The 17,277-nt window shown below is 41.6% G+C and overlaps 1 protein-coding gene and 1 pseudogene across 2 annotated transcripts in view; one reads left to right on the forward strand and one right to left on the reverse strand.

Moving 5' to 3' along the window:
• The window catches only part of LOC136114641 (5'-AMP-activated protein kinase catalytic subunit alpha-1-like), a 78,083-nt gene that overhangs the window by 34,060 nt on the left and 26,746 nt on the right, over positions 1-17,277 (forward strand). For both annotated transcript variants that reach the window (XM_065860066.1, XM_065860067.1), the window contains 4 exons: positions 1,273-1,360; positions 2,261-2,485; positions 4,597-5,083; positions 5,499-5,625. In XM_065860066.1, the coding sequence (XP_065716138.1) occupies positions 1,273-1,360; positions 2,261-2,485; positions 4,597-5,083; positions 5,499-5,625 (927 nt within the window). The remainder of the gene's footprint in view (positions 1-1,272; positions 1,361-2,260; positions 2,486-4,596; positions 5,084-5,498; positions 5,626-17,277) is intronic.
• LOC139826299 (uncharacterized) lies at positions 12,321-15,782 on the reverse strand (annotated as a pseudogene).

Genomic DNA, 17,277 nt, shown 5'->3' on the forward strand with positions numbered 1-17,277 from the left:
ATGCCTCATGAGCTGACCGAAAATCCAAAAAATCGTTGTTTTGTAGTGTCATCTTATTCTACACAACAGCAAACCATTTCTTGATCAGATTGTGATGTGTGATGAAAAGTGGATTTTATAGGATAACCGGCAATGACCAGCTCAGATGTTGGACTGAGAAGAACCTCCAAAGCACTTCCCAAAGCCAAACTTGCACCCAAAAGTGGTCATGGTCACTGTTTGGTGGTCTGCTGCCGGTCTGATCCACTACAGCTTTCTGAATCCCAGCAGAACCATTCCATTTGAGAAGGATGCTCAGCAAATCGATGAGATCCACTGCAAACTGCAATGCCTGCAGTGTGCATTAGTCAACAAAAAGGCCCCAATTCTTCTCCACAACAACACCCGACCGCACATCGCACAACCAACACTTCAAAAGTTGAACAAGTTGGGCTACGAAGTTTTGCCTCATCTGCCATATTCACCTGACCTTTTGCCAACTGACTACCACTTCTTCAAGCATCTCAACAACTTTTTGCAGGGAAAATGCTTCCACAACCAGCAGGTTGCAGAAGATGCTTTCCAAGAGTTCGTAAATCCCGAAGTATGTATTTTTACTCTACAGGAATAACCAAACTTATTTCTCATTGACAAAACTGTGTTGATTGTAATGGTTCCTATTTTGATTAATAAAGATGTGTTTGAACCTAGTTATAATGATTTAAAATTCACAGTCCAAAACTGTTGGAGCGATAAAGGACTCAGCATTCCGATTCAATGTGAATCACGCAAAGCCATTTATTACAGAAACAAGTCTCCTTATATACGCAACTGTTCTCTAATCACGCGTCCACGCTCCAAGCATGGATTCGCTAAATGAGTATCACGGGCAGCCCACACGCTGGAGCCCCACCGATGATAGGTCCGACGACTCACGCCATGCTGAGACCCTGTTAATGAAGAAACGCCCCTCTTTCTCACAGCAGATTCTGTTCTCAGCTTCTCGAAGTGGCCTTGAAATTCCTTTGGGCCTGACTAATTCAACAACATATCTCCATCTAACAAAACCCCTCCACACAAAACTGCTATTGCTTGTGCACCAACCTAATAAATGCAGGATCATGTTGCATTTTCATATAAAAATTCCAGTAATTCCAGACCATGTTGCTTCCTTACTGAGACAAATTATTTAATTTCTAATTTGAATTACTCGTGTTTTGTTCTAGGTGGTATATGCAGTGTGAAATTCTTTTGCTTTCTGAATCTTTAGTAGTTACTCTTATATACTTTCAGGTCTATCAAATATGATGTCAGATGGAGAATTTTTAAGAACAAGCTGTGGTTCCCCTAACTATGCTGCACCAGAAGTAATTTCGGGAAGGTAGTTTCTTTTCTATTGGATGCATGCGTACATGTACTTCGGTCATTTTGCTGCTTAATTCTAAAGGCTACAAAACTAGTGTAATTGACAAACTTGATGCTGAGGAACTGTGGGCTGAACTCTTAATTGCCTTGATAATTTCTCATAAGTATTTAAGGGTTTGATGAACTAGCTTTGAATAGTTCCTGTAAGGTGGAGGTGATTTTTAATGTCCCAAAACCAGTGTGTGCATTATGCTTGAATAGATTTTAAAATCTCACAGCGCAGATCTTGGAAGTAGAGGTATAGATAGAAATACAGGCAATCTACTGTAAAGCTGAGAAGCAGTGAGTAGTGTTGCAGATTGCAGAATAGGTATTCAGTCCGAAGGTAACTTTTTTTTTCATTTTGACTCTGTGATTGTCAAATCTGCTGCTTTCAGTTACCCACCTTTATATCTCTTGTTGATTGGAGGCCAAATGTATGTTTTATTCAGGCAGTAGCATAGAAGATGTAACAAATTCTGCTATATGGACTTGTCTTAAACTTCTCAGCCTCCAAAATTTGGAGGCTAGGTAACTGCATAGATTTCATTCAAACAGGGATAACTATGTATAACATAAGCTTTCTTGGCTGTAGGTGAAAGTTTCTTTCAGTTTACCATTGTCATAAATTGTATCTGTTGATTATTTTTATATAACAGAGAGGAAAAGTAAGTACTTGTGCCTTAGCTTTTGATACATATTTGAAGGGGAAGGATGCTAGAGTTCAAGGGAGATGTAGCACTGAAATGGTGTAGTAACTGCAGATTAATTGTCCCAAGTTCACACACTCTTAATTAATGTAATACAATGTAAGAAAGTAGAAAAAAAAAAGTTTACTGTATTAAGCACAAATTGCTAATAGTTAACTCTTTCACAGATTATATGCAGGTCCAGAAGTAGATATTTGGAGCAGTGGGGTTATTCTCTATGCTTTGTTATGTGGAACACTTCCATTTGATGATGATCACGTGCCAACCCTTTTTAAGAAGATATGTGATGGTATCTTTTATACCCCTCAGTACCTGAATCCATCTGTAATCAGTCTTCTAAAACACATGCTGCAAGTAGATCCAATGAAGAGAGCAACAATCAGAAACATTAGGTAAAACATTAACTGATGTCTGATCACAGGACGCTGGAATGGTAATCTCAGTGAAAATATGCAGAACAAAGAAATCATTCTGATAGCTTGTCCCTGCTTTATAGTCTGAGATGGAAAAGTTCAACTTGTGGTTGTTTTGGCTTTAGCTCTGACTCTGATCTCCAGTGACCAATGAAGTATCTATTATAGGTCACAATAAAACAAATATATATGTTACATAGAAATTCTGAGAAACTCTAGATTTAAGACTGCTAAAGCAAACCTGTTTACTTGCAGAATGGTTTGCAAAAACTGTGCTGTATTGACCTCTCTGGGCAAGAAAATTATATGCTGTTAAGAACCGCTATTCTGTACTGTAAATGTCTGAGGGGAAGATATGAATATTTAACCTGATAACTACCACTTTTATTCATATTTCTGCCGACTCTGAAAAATCATCTGTTAAGGCTGAATATTTCATGTGTGAGATGGCACTTTCTATTCTAGCATGAACCTGTGTATGAGTGACAATTACTAAATAGAATACTGAAAAGTTAAAGCTTGTAGCTACAGATAGCCATAATGGGCTCCGCATTCCAAGAGGGTGACCATGCACAGTGGGTAGAATAAATAAATAATGGTAGCTGATAAAGCTGTCCTTCATGCACTAGCTTAGTTAGTTTTTTCTGTTTCCTTTGTAAGAAGATCCAAGGACAGAGCTCTAAAATACTACCTTTGTGAAAATGCTTCCTCTTTTAGGGTTGGAAGTTAGGAAGCTGGCAATGTTCATGTTCTTTCCGTAGAATAAAAACTGTGGTACATGTATCCCTTGCTACTTTATTACAATGGGAAGTACTTTCTTGCAGAAATCAAAGCATTGTGAGAACTAAACATTGTAAAACTTAAGCTAAGTTCCTATCCACTCATCTAAGTCATGTTAAACAAATCCAGAAGATAAATGATGTGAAAAAGATGTTGCAAAATGTTGACTACAGAGCATGGATGGATTTTGAATCCTAATCAATTTTGTCCTCTTAGCCATGAGACATGTCATCTCAGTTTAAAGGACAAACTCTTGAGTTTAATTAAATACCTTAATTTTTCTAGGGGGAGGAAGGGCAAGGAAAGAGGCCCACTGCAATGAATAGTAACAAAATACTCTTGACCCAGTTATTCAGCTAGAGCTGTGCTTTGTAGTCATATAGGAAAAGCTTTTTCTGCTTCGAAATTAACTGCTTGCTTATGATTGAAAGTGCATTTTGCTCAGAACATTTGTGCTGAGGCATGTTCTCAAACTCATACAGACTAGAGTTTGATCCATATAACTGCTCTTAAATATGTAATAGGTCTTTATGCTGTAGACTAGGATACTTTTTTAAACTGTCATGCTGTATCCTTTGGCTAGTTAAGCAGCTTCCTCTAGGTACATAAAACAATTTTTTTTTCTGTGTGATTGGGCAACTTAAGTATTTGGTTCTTTCTGTATATTTCCTTTTCCCTCTTATGAATACTAGCCCATGGATACAGTAGTAAAGAGGTACAGATTGATTCTTCCATAGTCTTCCCTCAGCTCTTTAAGTCTTAAAGAGACAGAAGGGGTTTTTCTGAATGAAAAAATTATAGGCAGCTTATTGAGGGTCGGGAGGGTGTGACTTCAAAAATCCTTGTCCAAATATCTGCCAAAGAAACTATTCAGTATCAAGATTTCTTCAATTTGCTATGTATTGTTATATATGTACTTGGGGAGGGACAACTCGAGTGGGTAACATTACAAATTTCAGTTTTAAAATATCTCAAAACTAAGACAGTGGCTGGGAAAAAAAAAAAAAAACAAAAAAACAATCATTTATATAAAAAGCTGGTTGATGAATTATACAAAGATTTTTTTGGAGATCAGGTAGTTAAAATCCTTACAGGAAAGGGTTTTTTTCAGTCTCCTGCAAAGTGTCTAGCAAAAATCTTGTGAAGGAGGTGATAACTTTCCATTATGCATTTTTGTGCTGCACAGAAGGGGACTTGAACTGACAACTGTGGGGTTTTTTGTACAGACTAAGAATTTTATTTTTTAAATATTTTAAAACTAAAAAGGCTTGCTTTACATACATATACTCAGACTTTGTTTTTAAATCTAGGGAACATGAATGGTTTAAGCAGGACCTTCCCAAATACTTGTTTCCTGAAGACCCAACATATAGTTCTACCATGATTGATGATGAAGCCTTAAAAGAAGTGTGTGAGAAGTTTGAATGCACTGAAGAGGAAGTGCTAAGTTGTCTATACAGCCAAAATCATCAGGACCCTTTAGTGGTTGCTTATCACCTCATTATAGATAATAGAAGAATAATGAATGAGGCCAAAGACTTCTACTTGGCTACAAGCCCACCGGATTCTTTTCTTGATGATCACAATCTCTCTCGCCCTCATCCTGAAAGAGTGCCATTCTTAGTAGCTGAAGCACCACTTCCCCGGCATACTCTTGATGAACTGAATCCACAGAAGTCAAAACACCAAGGTGTAAGAAGAGCGAAGTGGCACTTAGGAATACGGAGTCAGAGTCGACCTAATGACATAATGGCTGAAGTTTGTCGAGCAATTAAACAACTGGATTATGAATGGAAGGTAAAAGAATAAAGGATCTTTACAGCAGACAACACTAAATTTTTGTTTGAGCTGTGTAATTACATAGCTTAGAAGTCTGAAAGTATGTTCTCCTGTGCTGGAAAATAATCTCATGTGCCTGTGCTGACAGCTTGTGCTTGCTGTGCAGGAAGGGTTTTGAGGGAGGCTATTGATGTTGACAGGAAAAATCTTGCTACTGTGTTTAACCTTTCTGTTGGGGCTGTAGGAATGTGTTGAGTGAGGTTGGCGTTTTTCGGTTGGTTGTGTGATTTTTTTTCTTTGTTGGCCACAAAAAAAATGCTCTGACAGATAAGCTTGAAATCACTTGATAATACCAGTGAGTAGAAATAAAAAAAACAATATACAGTACTTCTCAAGCAGTTCCAGTTACTAACTCAAATCTCTTTCGTACTAGGTGGTAAATCCATACTATCTGCGTGTTCGAAGGAAGAATCCAGTGACAAGTGCATATTCCAAAATGAGTCTACAGTTGTATCAGGTGGACAGCAAGACATACTTACTAGACTTCCGTAGCATCGATGGTACGTGAAGACTTACATAAGTTCATGGAGCTGTAAGGGAAATAATTCTAAATGCTAACGTCTTAATTTACTTGTTAAGAAGTGAAGTAAGTGTTGCCCTTTATTAGTTTAAGCCAAGCTAGATCTGAATTAGTGTTTCTTTATTGCTTCCTCGTCTAGTGTTCCTGTGACCAGGTGGTTAGCTGCTTCATCCCTTAAATAATCATTTTTTAGCTATATCAGCTCCTGAACTACTCCCATTTTCTGTCTGCACCAGCATTAATACCACTGGTGCAAAAGGGAAAGGATTGTGGGAGGTGGGATTTGGATTAACCTAAACTGCCTTTGGGACCTGGATCTTTTAGATCTGGTCGATTGGATTATGTTGCTTTGATGGTCTCCAGGCAGCCATGATGAACTGGTTCTCCAAAGTTACCACTGAGGAAAGAAGCTGGGTTGACAACGTTAGTGACGATAATTTCTACACCATCTTGTTAGACACTGTGTGGGATACTAGCACAGTCATTTTCTGACCCACGGCAAATCTCCAGGCCTCCTGTATGTTCAGTACCCCTGCAGCAACTGCCCGCAGGCATCCAGGCCACCCCTTTACAGTTGTGTCTAACTGTTTGGAGAAATAGGCCACTGCTCGTTGGTATGGGCCAAGATCCTGTGCCAGTATACCCAAGGCTATTCCCTGTTTCTCGTGAGAGAATAGGAAAAATGGTTTACTCACATCTGGGAGTCCTAGAGCAGGGGCTGACATCAAAGCCTTTTTAAGTTCTTTAAAGGCTCGTGTGGCTTCCTTATTCCGCTGCAGGTGTTTCTGGTCCATAGGGTCCAGGTCATGCAGCCTCCTTGGTTCTAGTAGCGATTAAAACGTCATCCACATATTGTAGCATCTGTCCCTCATCAGACGGGGCTTCCAAGGATTCAAAATCTTTAGCAAACTGATTTCCAAATATTGTCGGGCTATTCTTAAATCCTTGCGGCAACACCGTCCATGTGAGCTGGGTTTTACATTTATTTTTAGGGTTCTCTCATTCAAATGCAAATATTGTCTGGCTAGCTTCATGGAGAGGGAGGTAAAAGAAAGCATCTTTTAAATTTAAAATGATAAAACAAGTCAAATTAGGTGTTAATACTGTCAGAAGGGTGCATGGGTCTGCTACCACTGGGTAGAGGTCCTCAGCTATTTTGTTTATAGCTCATAAGTCCTGAACCGCCCAATATGACCCGTCTGGCTTGCGGACAGGCAACATAGGGGTGTTATAACTGGACTCACATTCCTTTAATAACCCTATTTGCAGGAATTTCTCTATTACTGGCAGAATTCCTTCCCTGTCCTCTTTTTTCAAAGGGTATCGTTTAATCCTTACCAACTGCTGTCCTTCTTTGATTTTTACCTCGACTGGTGGGGCATTTTTGGCTCTTCCAGGTACATCACTGGCCCATAATCTGGGATACACTTGGTTCACAACCTCTTCATTAATTGTGCCCACTGTGGGAACAGTTACTAAAAGGAAACTCATTATTTGCACATATTGCTGATCATTTGCCTCCAGAGTAATTTCTCCTTTTTCAAATCTTATCACTGTGCCCATTTGTTCCAATAGGTCTCTCTCCAAAAGAGGATTCATGGAGTTAGGCATATACAGAAATTTGTGAATGCCTACTTGTTTACCCAATCTGTATTCCAAGGTTCACAAAAATATGCTTTTTCACTTTGGCCAGTGGCTCCCTTTACTACTATGTAGTCATTACTTATTGGCATTGAGAAGGAGAATCTTGCTTTCAGTTTCTGTAACTTCCTCCGAATATCATTTGCTGACTGACTTGTAAATAACAACACTAACTGCTGTATCCCTCCTTCTGAACCCGGCTCCAAAGGTGTATATCTAAGGGGAAATCCGGGTGCTCTGTGCACGTTACACACAACAAAGCAGCCCAGCAGGAACGGGCCAGGCAGCGACGACTGCCCCCCTGCTTCATCCCCCGCGGGCGGCGAGCCCGGAGGAGAGGAGCTGCAGCTCCAGCTCCAGCAGCCGCCACTCTCCCCCCCCCACCTTTTTCCGCCGCTTTAGCAGGCAGTCAGCTTTTTACTTCTTTTCTTCTTGCGCAGCTTATGGAGGGGGCGAGACATTTATGTTCAAACTTCACAGCATAAGCTTGCTTCCTCTTGCCCTTTTTCTCTCTTCATTTAATTCCTGCAACTATAAACTTTATATGCAATTTCAATTAGCTGAGCAATAGTTACATCCCTCAGCTCCTACCTTTTGTAATTTCTTACAGATGTCAATAAACAGCATATTAAGCATCAGTCCCTTGCATTAATTTTAGATCCAAATCAGTCTATCCACAGAACAACACTAACTGCAATACAGCTAACTCAGAATTTCACGTTCAAATCACTTCCCCCACTAATTTACTCTCGTGTACAGATGCATCTTAAGGGGGAGCAAGGTGGTACTTTAGTAATGGAACCGGTTCTCATTTGGTAATTATCTCCCCAAACAAAATTCTTTTGGTACCAAATATAAATATACAAACTAAGATACTGAGCTCAGATACGCAAACCAAATACCAGGCTAAAATATGCAAACAAATCACAATTACATTCATTCAAGACAATATCTTGATTTTAGCATCGCACCTTTAAGCCACTTACTGCTCAGCTGGGTAGAGGTACCGCTGGGTCTCCCTGACAAAACAGGTCAGTGCGTGCTGGAGCCCCATCGGCACCTGCCCCCCCGCTTCCTTCAGCAAGCTGGACTGGGCAAGGCTTTTATTAGTGTCTCATCTGGGGTATTACTACTGTTATCCCAAAACAGGATTTCTTACCTGGTGTACATACAAAAAGCTAAATTTGGTACACTGAGATGAGACACAGCTTATCACACACAAAACCTCACCACATGCACACAGTTAAAAGCTAAATTGCTCATTGTACAGATGGTTGTACTCTAAAGATTATTACAATAGACATGGAATGCCCGGGCACTTATAAAGATAACACACATGATTACCAAGCTAGCTATTAGTTCAACAAACACTTATCATTCGCTTCGTCCGTCTCCGGCTGGTCTCCTCGCGGAGAACACGGAACCACGGATCGGGACTCCACACTCGCTTCGCAGTCAGACTGCATCTCAGGCACTCATTCACACAAAGCACTCATTCACACAAAGCACGGTACCGGGCACAGAAACTTCTTGATCAAACAACATGTAACTGTCACCATAAGTATTCCAATTACAGCTACAGCAATATAAATTTCAATTCCCATGGGTTAAGATGTTATAAGGCGTCAATTGCCATGGGGACTCGAACCCCCGACAATTGTTAGTGGGACTCGAACCCACGACTGGAGACTCTGTTTACCCTTCTCCTGCTTCCATAACAGTCATTAGCAGGTCCATCCTGGCTCCCGTAATCGAGACGCAACAGAAGTCTCAGGGTTACTCGATCTACCCCCAAGATCGCTAGAGGCTGACCCCCTTCTGGTTGAGTCAAGTCAGTAACCCCCTTAGGTACCCGTTTACACCAATACGGAGAATTTGGCCATGCGCAGGTGTGCCTCGCGAGTTACTGCCCCCCCATGTTACAGGCCCGTGTTACAGTAAAACATAAACATACCTTATCCGCTTAATGCAAAAGGTCATTGTCTGCCCCCGTGGTGACCAGCTGGAGCGGAGTGAAGCCCCTCCATAAAAAAAGGTTCAGGATGCGTCTAGGAGGTCCGTTTCTCTCAGGCGGTCCGCACAGCCGGGCAGAGCTTGTCCCTTCGTGGTCACTAAAATTGACGTGCAGAAACAACTTTACAACCTATAAAGTCATAAAACTTTACAACTCACAAAGTTATAAAGCAGGTATGTTTATTTCGATGTCGGGCACAAGGGGGATCGTTCCACCATTCATGCGCAACTTCTAACAATATGAGGTGTGTTTAAATACAGTAAGGTGTTACATATTCATAATGACCCCAGGAACGCCTATACATATTCATAACCTTTCCCCGCTAATCATTTCCATAGTCTCTGCCTTGACCCCGCCCTGTTGTGCCTGCACAGTGCCATCTGGTGGTCTTGAGGAGGGGTCTTTGGATGAAGGCTCCTTCAGCTTCGTCACAGTGAACTTTTTACCTTTGGCTCATTATGTTGAATTGACTGGAACCCAAGCTGCCAAGTCAATTGAAACCAGACTGGCGCCCCCTTTTGCTGTAAATCTTCATTATCTTGTCTCCTCAAGTTTACAGCTAGGTGCAGTAAAACTTCTTATCTTGGCATTTGATGGAGTTCTGTTTTTCTTAACATAAGTTTACATAAAGCTCTAAACTAAGCACTTATTGTGTGGCTAAGCCTTAAAGTGTTAGTTTGTTAGTAGGCACTCATTATATGTTTAGTTAAACCTTAAAATGTTAGTTCAACCTCACCCCCAAATTTAAATATAAATTTAGATCTGAAGCAAGTATGCAAACATATTTTCCTAGTCAAGATAAAGCTTGGCATCTATGCATGCAAATTTGACTTGGGCTGTACATGGCTGTACTGGGTCTGGCTGAAATGGATTTAATTTTCTTCATAGCGGGCTCTATGGTGCTGTGGTTTCGATCTGTGACTAAAAGAGTATTGATAACATAGCAGCATTCTGGGTATTACTGAGTGCTACCTGCATAATATCTAGTCTTTCATCACTGTGCTGCACCCAATGAGTAGGCCAAAGGTGAACAAGAAGCTGGGAGGGGACAAAACCTGAACAGCTGACCCAGAGTGACCAAATAAATATTCCATGCCATATGATGTCATGCTTAGCAAAAAAAACTGAGGAGATGGGGGGTTGGGGAAGGTAAGCCGTTGCTCAGAGACTGGCAGGGCATCAGTCTGCTTGTAGGAGGTGGTGAGTGGTTGCCTTTGCATCACTTTTTTTTTTTCTCTTTTTTTTTTTTTCCCCTCCTTCCCCATATTAAACTGTGTTTATTTTGATCTATGAGTTTTCTTGCTTTTGTTCTTCAAGCATACAACTGTTGTGGTTTAACCCCAGCTGGCAACTGAGCACCACTCAGCCGCTCACTCTCCCTCCCCTCAGTGGGATGGGGGAGAGAATCAGAAGAGTAAAAGCGAGAAAATTTGTGGGTTAGGATAAAGACAGTTTAACAGATAAAGCAAAAGCTGCACACACAAGCAAAGCAAACCAAAGAATTCATTCACTACTTGCTATTGACAGGCAGGTGTTCAGCCATCTCTAGGAAAGCAGGGCTCCATCACACATAATGGTTACTTGGGAAGACAAAGTGCTATAACTCCAAACTTCCCCGTTCCTTCTTCCCCCAGCTTTTTATTGCTGAGCATGATGTCATATGGTATGGTGTTAGGGAAGTTTCTTTTCCTTAGGTTTCCCATAGCAGAGACTCAGGCATGGATTCCAGAAATTCTTCTCAATTTATTTGCAAGGTACAGCATAGAGCAGCTAGAGCTGGCTGCCTCCTGGAAGAGGAACCTGCAGCAAAAAAAAACTTGGACAATTATATCCCCACAATCCAAGCCTCTACCCCCCCCCCCCCCCATGTCACTTCAGGTCAATTGCAAAATTAGAGTCTGGGGTCTCCCCATTCGTCATTGAATCTCTTCATTTTTGTCAGGTGGGCTGTTAATCAAAGTCCTGACCTTCAGTTGCTATTTTGCACCTGCAACTGGAGAAAAATAACTTCTTGATAAACCAAAACATTCTTCTATTCCATCTTCTTTTAGACACTGTTCTGCTGTTTTACTTATCTCCGGGGATGCAGCTCCCCTTATCTAGTAGCTCGAACCACTCTGAGGCCTTTTTTACTTAAGCAGAAAGTTAGAGTTCACAGCTTGCAGAAGTTATGCTAAGCAAACTTACTTATGCCAAGTGAATTCTATATAAGCAGTTTCTAAAGAAGTTCTGTAAGAAGCGCTATACCAAATAATTCAATAAGCAAAGGCAGTCTATTCCCTAACAGTCCTCCCTTTGTTTTTGTTAAGCATCCCTGCTAATATGTGAAGTGGCATTCATGAAGTTTTTCTAAATGTATAATCATCTTCCTAAGTTTTATATACAAAATTATTATTAACAAGAGGTACAGTAAGGCTAAACCTAGTAAAACTACTACAGGGTGCATCATGTGGTTGTATATTCCGGTTGCTGTGGGTGACCACCCTAAAAGGGTTTCCCACCAGAGGCGTGCTCCATCTTTTTTAAGTCTTTTGAGTATACTGTGTATTTCTTTTCACAGAATCACAGAATGGTTAGGGTTGGAAGATACCTCTGGAGATCATCTAGTCCAACCCACCTGCTAAAGCAGGTATACCTAGAGCAGATTACACAGGAATGAATCCAGGTGGGTTTTGAATGTCTCCAGAGAAGGAGACTTCACAACCTCTCTGGGCAGCCTGTTCCAGTGCTCTGTCACCCTCAAAGTAGAGAAGTTTTTCCTCATATTCAGATGGAACCTTCTATGCTTCAGCCTGTGCCCGTTGCCCCTCATTCTATCGTTGGGCAGCACTGAAAGGAGTCTGGTCCCATCCTCTTGACATCCACCCTTGAGATATTTTCAAACATTGATGAGATCGCCTCTCAGCCTTCTCTTCTCCAGTCTGAACAGACACAACTCTCTCAGTCTGTCTTCATAAGAAAGGTGCTCTAGGCCCCTAATCATCTTTGTAGCCCATCTTTTATATCATGGTGGACAGTGATCAAAGCATTCTATCCACTTTTACTTGCTTCAGCACTTGGTGTAGCTCATGATGCTGCAATAATTTCCTCACTAATGTGAGATTCATTCCAATGGATGAAGGCAGTAAATCTTGGTATAGTGTATAGTTAGATTGTAACAGTTGGTGGGAGATTACAGGGGTTGAAGTCACACCCCATAATTTTGGTAAAGTTACAAATACAATTATTTGAGTGGTTGCTTGTGTCTACAGGCACATTGTCTACGAACATAGAATTACAAAGGGTTCTTATAAAAACACACCCCTTTACAGTGTACTCAAGTATAGTTTCAGGGGTTTCATCAGGACACACTTCAAAATGACAGACAGTTTGTTCAGTATCAAGACAAATGTCTCAGTCCTTAATGCTACTACTCTCTCAGATAAATCCTTGGTGTTTCCGCATAATGTATGCATTAGTGTCAACAGTTTGCCATTTATTTTTGTTCCATTGGGCCCATGTTCTATGCTCTAAAGGGTACAGTTCCATTGCGATTTATTCCTAAGGCAATGATTTGGTGTAAGGTATATACTGAAGCATTGCATATTGTTAAAACAAAAGTTGTGGCCTTGTTGTGGATAGGGTCATAAGTAAAACTAATAAATTCCACCAGGATTGGAACTCTCTTTCAAACTCAGTTGCAATGTCCCAGATTACTTCTCAAACTTCCGTGGATAAGGTGCCATCTTCACCTTCTCTTATAATTGCTGCTACCATTGATTGCATCCACAGCTGAACTTGGATACAACTGAGAGCTAGAGAAACATTATTTTGAGTTACACCAAGTGCATCCATGACTAATTGGTGGTCCTTTTCATTAATTCTCTGCCCTTGTGGCAATACATCAGATAAGAGCCATTTATTAGATCCTAGTGCTGATAGGGAGGACTGTAAGGGATGTTCTAATTTGTTGAGATCATGTGTGGCTGCACTGTTTGTTTGCAAGCACTTCAGCATCTATGTTGTTTAGGACCATGCTAACTACCCTGCATAGGATGCACTTGGGAATGGTGAACAGACTGGTTTAATTGTAAAGATATTGATCTGCATTGATAGTTCCAATTGTTTGAGGGACCATGATGGATTAAATAACAATTGTTGCTGACCTGTATTTTTAACCACATATGGTCCAATTACAGAAATCTGTGGGAATAGTATTTCTTATCTTTTACAGTTGGAGTGGATGTTAAGTGGTGGATATTGTTGTGCTAGGCTCAGCAACATCAATTTTGAATTTAAATGACAGTCCCATGTCTCTGCGAGCCCAAAGGCAGACTACAAAGACAGTTGTACTAAAGTAAAATTGTACCAACAGTCCAATTTTTCAGAGGTGCAAAGCTTTCTATCCTTTGCTGTTGGGTTTGGTGTAGTGTTGTACACAGAAATCTGAGATGCCTTCTCATGGGTAGACCCATTGATCATCTGCCATCCTATTTTAATTTCTTCCCTTGCTGTTCCCTGAAGCAGGGGAACTTTGCCATAAGCTTAATCTTTGTACCAACTCCACTCATTCTCTAAGTATTTTTTAGTTCCATGCATGACCATGGTGGAAAGATTTAAATTTTCCCTATTAGAATGTGTTCCCATACTCCTCATATACTTAACATGACCTTGAGACCATGGCCACTCTGGGGTTCTCCTGTTCATGGAAACTATCCTCCCTTTGGTTTTGTTAATAATCCAGAATTCCCTTTGAGATGTATGCAGGGTGCATGCAGGATCTGTCCTTATAATACTTAGCCATGCTGTAGTAGTCATCAGAATCAGCAGAAACAAGGGTGGTAAGATATCCCACTTTGGTTTTTGTCAATCACTGGTCATTCACCAGCTGGTAGGCTGCTGATTACTCGCTTGGCATGAGAATGATGTATCTGATTTTCTTTTCCTAGAACTTTAACAGCAAAATGAGAACACAATAAAACAGTGTATGGCGCTTCCCATTTAGGTTCTAATTTGGATTTCTCTGAAAATACCATAATAAAAACTTCATCTCCATGCTGTATATCATCCATCTGTGTTTCTGGTGGTGCTGACTGATACCATTGAGCATATTTTCTGTTATTTTTGAACCCTTCTTGCATATACAGTATGTACTGGGTTAACCATTCATCTCCACCTAACAGACTGGTCTTAGCTGGGATATAAGTCCCTGGTATAGCTAAATGTCTCCCAGAGAATTTCTACTGGGGTTAATGCTATGGGTTGCCATGGTCCATTTTGAACATCCCATAGACCTAAGTTCAGTGCTTCTGGCCACTTCAGTCCAGTGTGTGTGCATATCCTAGCTACTTTTTCCTTTAATGTACTGTTCATTCTTTCTACCTGTCCTGAAGACTGTGGGTGACTGGGAGTATGTAGGTTTTTCTCTATTCCCTCTCTATAGATAGATAGATACAGTGATAGATACAGCTGTTTGATTATACTTACTGCAGAATGGGTACCCCTGTCTGACTCAGTTGACTCTGGAACCCCATACCTGGGTATAATTTCTTTCATTAAGGCTTTTATTACTCCTCCTTTATCTGCTTTTCTTGTTGGGAAGGCTTCTACCCACCCTGATAGCTCATCTACTATTACTAACAAATGTTTGTACCCATTAATAGTTGGCATATCTGCATAATCTTTTTGCAATCACTGGAAAGGAAAAAAGACCCATGGTCGTCCTCCAAACTCTGAGTTTGGTTTGGGATTTGAGAACTTTTGGCAGGTTGGGCACCTACTGGTGACTTTTTTTTTTTTTCTAGCAGTGCAAACCCCTGGTACTGTCCATACTCTCTGTACCTGGTCAGCTACTGCCTCCACTCCTCCATGAGCTTTGTCATGAAACCACCTAGTCACAGATATTAAATAGTTCTTTGGTCATATCAGTTTTCACCCAGTTGTCCATATTCTGTTACTATCTTGTTTTGCTTCCCACTTTTCCCATTGTCTCTTTTCTTCCACTGAACAGTCTTTCTCATACATGATATGGGGTCTGTTAAGCTTGGCCATTTGCTCTGGTTTGCCAATAAAATGGCGATCAGATGCTGTCTCAGTGATTGTCTGGCTGCAGCCTTCACAGCTGCATTGGCTAAGGCGTTTCCTTTACTGATTTCTGTAGTGTCTTTAGTATGAGCAGTGCAGTGTACTACAGCAATTTCTTTTGGCAGTTGGACTGATTCCAGGAAATTGCATATCTCTTCCCCATTTGCTACCTTTTTTTTCTCTGATGATGTGAAAAAGCCCCGCTTTTTCCATAATGTACTTGTTGCATGGCATGCTGTGAGTCCATGTAGATGTTGACTTGTTTCCCTTCCCCAGATGTGCTGCATGTATTAAGGCTACCAGCTCTGCTCCATGTGTGCTCAGTCCTGTCAGGATTGGCTCAGCTTCTGTTACTTGTCCATGCCTGACCACGGCATACCTGGTCTGTTGTTGTCAGTGTAGGTAGAAGGACAAGCCATCTATGGCTGCACTCTCTGTAGTACCTCAATGTCCTTCTTATGATGAGGGGCCCAAAACTGAACACAGTATTTAATGTGAGGCCTCACCAGTGCCAAGTACAGTGGCACAATCACTTCTCTAGTCCTGCTGGCCACGCTATTTCTGATACAAGCCAGGATGCTGTTGGCCTTTTTGGCCGCCTGGGCATTCTGCTGGCTCATATTCAGCCAGCTGTCAATCAGCACCCCCAGATCCCTTTCTGCCCGGCAGCTTTCCAACCACTCTTCCCTGAGCCTGTAGCACTGACTGGGGTTGTTATGACTGAAGTGCAGGACCCAACACTTGGCCTTGTTAAACCTCATACAATTGGCCTCAGCCCAACCATCCAGCCTGTCCAGATCCCTCTGTATGGCCTTCTTACCTTCCAGCAGGTCAACACTCCCACCCAGTTTGGTATAAATTTAAATTTACTAAGGGTGCACTCAATCCCCTCATCCAGATCATTGATAAAAAGATTAAACAGAACTGACCCCAATACTGAGCCCTGGGGAACACCACTCGTGACCAGCCGCCAACTGGATTTGGCTCTGTTCACCACAACATTTTGGGCCCGGCCCTCTAGCCAGTTCTTTATCCGTCAAAGAGTACACCCATCCAGGCCATGAGCTGCCAGCTTCTCCAGGAGAATGCTGTGGGATACGGTGTCAAAGGCTTTACTGAAGTCTAAGTACTCAACATCCACAGCCTTTCCCTCATCTACTAGGTGGATCACCTTGTCATAGTAGAAGATAAGGTTGCTCAAACAGGACCTGCCTTTCATAAATCCATGTTGACTGGGCCTGATCACATGGTTTTCTTGTATGTGCCATGTGATGTTACTCAAGATCATCTGCTCCATGACCTTCCCTGTCACTGAGGTTAGACTTGACAGGTCTGTAGTTTCCTGGATCTTCCTTCTGGCCTGTCACGGTCCACTCGGTGATGGATTCATGATGGTTCGTTTACCTTGATCTCAGAGTGCAAAATTAAGGCAACCAAAAAGCCAAGGGGTTATGATTCAATCAAACAGTGTTACTTTATTAATTTGCCCGTAAAGCAGCACGCGATAGAGAGAGAGAGAGTAAGAAAAAGAAAAGGGAAAAGAAATGGGGAGAGTAAAAGTAAAGATGGGAAGTGAGGTTGCATTTACCACCAGTAGAGCTTCAGAGGCATCCCTCTGGTCTCCGGTCCCGTAGAGTCCTGCCGGTCCTCCGTCGTGGTTCGGGATCCTCTGGTGGGAAGATCTCCACAGTGTCCATTCAGGAGTCATCTCTTATGCTTCTTCATCCCTCCTCGCTCCCATTGCTTGAGGCCAGTCTCCGCCTTGATTTTACAACCCAGGCTTGTACTGCGCAGGCTCGAAAGATTCATGCTTGCTTTTGCCAACGCTTACGTGGCCAGCATTCAAGGGTCTTTCTCTGGTCCATTGGGTGACCTCAGGACCCTTGGCAAGCTTCTGGGCATGCTCCTTTTCAT

Source organism: Patagioenas fasciata, chromosome W, assembly GCF_037038585.1.
Source record: "Patagioenas fasciata isolate bPatFas1 chromosome W, bPatFas1.hap1, whole genome shotgun sequence".
NCBI classification, from domain to species: domain Eukaryota; kingdom Metazoa; phylum Chordata; class Aves; order Columbiformes; family Columbidae; genus Patagioenas; species Patagioenas fasciata.